Source organism: Carassius gibelio, chromosome B18 (genome assembly GCF_023724105.1).
Source record: "Carassius gibelio isolate Cgi1373 ecotype wild population from Czech Republic chromosome B18, carGib1.2-hapl.c, whole genome shotgun sequence".
In the NCBI taxonomy this organism is placed as follows: domain Eukaryota; kingdom Metazoa; phylum Chordata; class Actinopteri; order Cypriniformes; family Cyprinidae; genus Carassius; species Carassius gibelio.
Window position 1 is genome coordinate 8,625,423 of NC_068413.1, and position 3,051 is coordinate 8,628,473.

The 3,051-nt window shown below is 35.9% G+C and overlaps 1 protein-coding gene across 5 annotated transcripts in view; it reads left to right on the forward strand.

The window, feature by feature from the left end:
- znf423 (zinc finger protein 423) overlaps positions 1–997 on the forward strand; it is a 149,679-nt gene extending 148,682 nt beyond the window's left edge. For all 5 annotated transcript variants that reach the window (XM_052582057.1, XM_052582054.1, XM_052582056.1 and 2 more), the window contains one exon: positions 125–997. In XM_052582057.1, the coding sequence (XP_052438017.1) occupies positions 125–154 (30 nt within the window). In that variant the 3' untranslated portion in view covers positions 155–997. The remainder of the gene's footprint in view (positions 1–124) is intronic.
- Positions 998–3,051: the final 2,054 nt, after the last annotated feature.

Sequence of the window (3,051 nt, forward strand, 5' to 3'; positions counted from 1 at the left end):
GACAGGCCTGGTGGGTAAATGGAAAGCGAGATGGATAGAAGGAGAGAGCGAAGGAGACGGGTGGAGGTGTGGGCACGTAGCTTATTATTTCTCTCCTCATGTGTTCTCTTCTGTTCCCCTGCAGAACCACACACTGAGCCAGCACGCACAGTGAGACCGGGCCCCGCAGGACTCCCGGTTCAGCCTAGAACCCCGACCCAGGCCCGGTGGGGGAGGAACATTTCAACATCACAGCCAATCAAAGTGTCATTTGCTACTCACATGTAAAACTCTAACGATTCCGCCACCAGGCGCAGCTATTACGAACGGTGGGGAATGAATATTAATGGGATATGCTATTAAAAAAGAAAAGGAGAGAAGAAAAGGAGATGGAGAGAAAAAGGTATTCTACGTGCAGTATTTTTTATCGTCCCTTCTTCCTCGTTGAGTGTTCCTTATTTTCTCCCCGTTTTCTTTTTGCTTTTCTTGATTTTTTGGGGGGACAAAAGATAAAAAAAAAAAAAAACGGAAGGAAAGACACCCTCTGCCTGATTTTAATCTCTAGAAATACACATCTTGTCCTCTGTTGCTTCATGTATCAAACTTCATACGTGCCAATTTTGTTCTTTTCAATGCATATATTCTCAGCCCTTTTTTATTTGTTGATTGATTTGTACCATTTATTTCTTGCAGTAAATAGGTACTTGTGCTGTGCTGTGATTGCTTGCCAGTCGTAATATTTTTTCCTTTCTATTATTATTGTTATATATTTTCTTTTTTCTAATTACAGTAAAAAAGACAAAAAAACATATAAAGAAAAAAAAAAGAAAAAACATAATGGTTTTGATTGGATTTTCCAGTACATGGGCCTTATGGATGTTGTAAAAATGAATATCATTGATTTCAGTGCAACTGGATGATGTCTGCTTTTTAAATGTGAATTAACCAGATTGCAATAAACTAGTACAGTTGAAAATAAACAAATAAATAAATCATGAATAAAGGGAATGCGTGTGTCTGAAGTGAGTGTTCTTTCAAAGCTCAGATAAAGCGTATTGAAGCGGCTGAACTCCTTAGAGTTGCTCTGTTCCCCTGATGCTGTGTGAGCTCTATTCTTCTTGTCATGCTTTCTATTTAACAATAAATATCTGGGAGCTACAGTAATGCTCTTGGACACTTGGACGATGTGAACGTGGAAGCTTAGTTTATTTCTACATTAAGAAATATTGTTAAATAATAATAATCAAAATATTTGTAGTGGATATTGTTATGTGTTAACGTGGTAACAACTTATTTAACGAATTTCATACAAATTCAAGTCTACAGTACTATGATTCATCTGCAGGAGAGTCGATGTTGCATCACAAACCATGGTTCATGCTGCTTTCATAGCGTTTAATTCAATGCAAGAGGATCCGAATCAAAGACTTAAGTCTTTACCAATTTTATATGGTGATTATAACAGTGCCTGCCGTCACATGAAATCAGCTGTAAAATGTGACAATCTGAAAATCATGGGAAAATGGCAACTGTCGTTGGTATACTTTATCATATTTATTCAGCGGGTTTTAAAGGGAAAGATTTTATCTTGTGTAATGTAAAAAAAAAAAGAAATTGTAATGCAGACCTATGATGCAAATTTCCCTAAATATTTTGCATTATGATTGCTGTAAATAAGGAAAAACCCAACACTGATCATCAGATGATTTAATAATGCCTGTGACTCACTGAAGAAGGGCAGAAGCATCTATTTAAAGTACTGTTTCTTTTACCAGTGCAGTTTCTACTTTAATTGCATCCATGTGTTTAAGCAGCTGGTTCGGCCGCTGAGTCTCATAACTTGAGCCGGACAGAAGGTCGGTGCTGTTCCCAGAAATCAGTCATCGGAACGCATTGATACACTATGGGCCCCGGGGGTCCTCTGAACCTGTCCGCTTGGGAAACAGGGTTCAGCACACCATCTGAGTAACTCCTAAATACTTGAAAACTAGCACGTGATTTTCTGAATCATCCACAAATACCCAATAGTACTGAAAGATGCCCTTAATAGGCTACTGGTGTTTCAGTTGTTTAAGTATTTCACCGTAGCTTATCAAATCTGTGCTTTATTATGAGCATGTGCTTTCTAAGGGTAAATGGAGATTTCCAAATGAGGCAAGTTTGAAACTGTGCATTTCTATTTTGTGGTAGTTATTTTAAATAATTGAGGATATGGTTAAGTTAGCAAATCAGTCAACCAATCGATCTGTTTATCTAGGCGTTGCCAATATTCACAGCCTCAGAGGGTTATATAGAACCCCACACAGACACTCAACATCCCAAGGACTCTCAAAATGACGAGATAGATTTCCTCTACAACACTTTATAATTACTTTCATTAGGGAATTCACCAACATTACCACATGATATAATGCTTAACAGATCATTAGTTAGCAAGTTAAAAAAATATATCTACAAATTTCATTTATGTATGTGCAATTGCAATTGCATGAGTGTACTGTATACAATTAATTAGTTTTTTGACATACCGTTATATATATATATATATATATATATATATATATATATATTGTTGATTATCCTCTATTCTATTCTGCTCTATTCTATTCTATTATTATAGATCCGACAAAACAAACAGAAAAATATTATAGGCTACAGTGATGTGATATTTTATTATTATTATGTATTATATTGCGACTGTGAGCGTTTCAGTACTTCATAATAAAACAGATCAACATAAACATGAGATGAAATGATTATATTATATGTTTCTTATCAACGGGTAGTATAATAGTCGTGTATACTCAAAACAATTTCGCCTCGAGATGCTTGTTTCTCTTATCAGCGTCTCAATGATAGACTCGCATGAGCTGTTAGGGACCATCAATAAAATACCGTGCAGTTTTGTACAATTATAACATTTAATGGGAAACACCTGTATAACCACACACAGACCGACAAATCGTTAGTAAATATTTAATATATAATGTATTTCGGTTAATTATATTAATCTTCCCAGAGTACCAGCCAGTGATTGTAACGATTGTTTCGCATCACAACGCAAACATACAT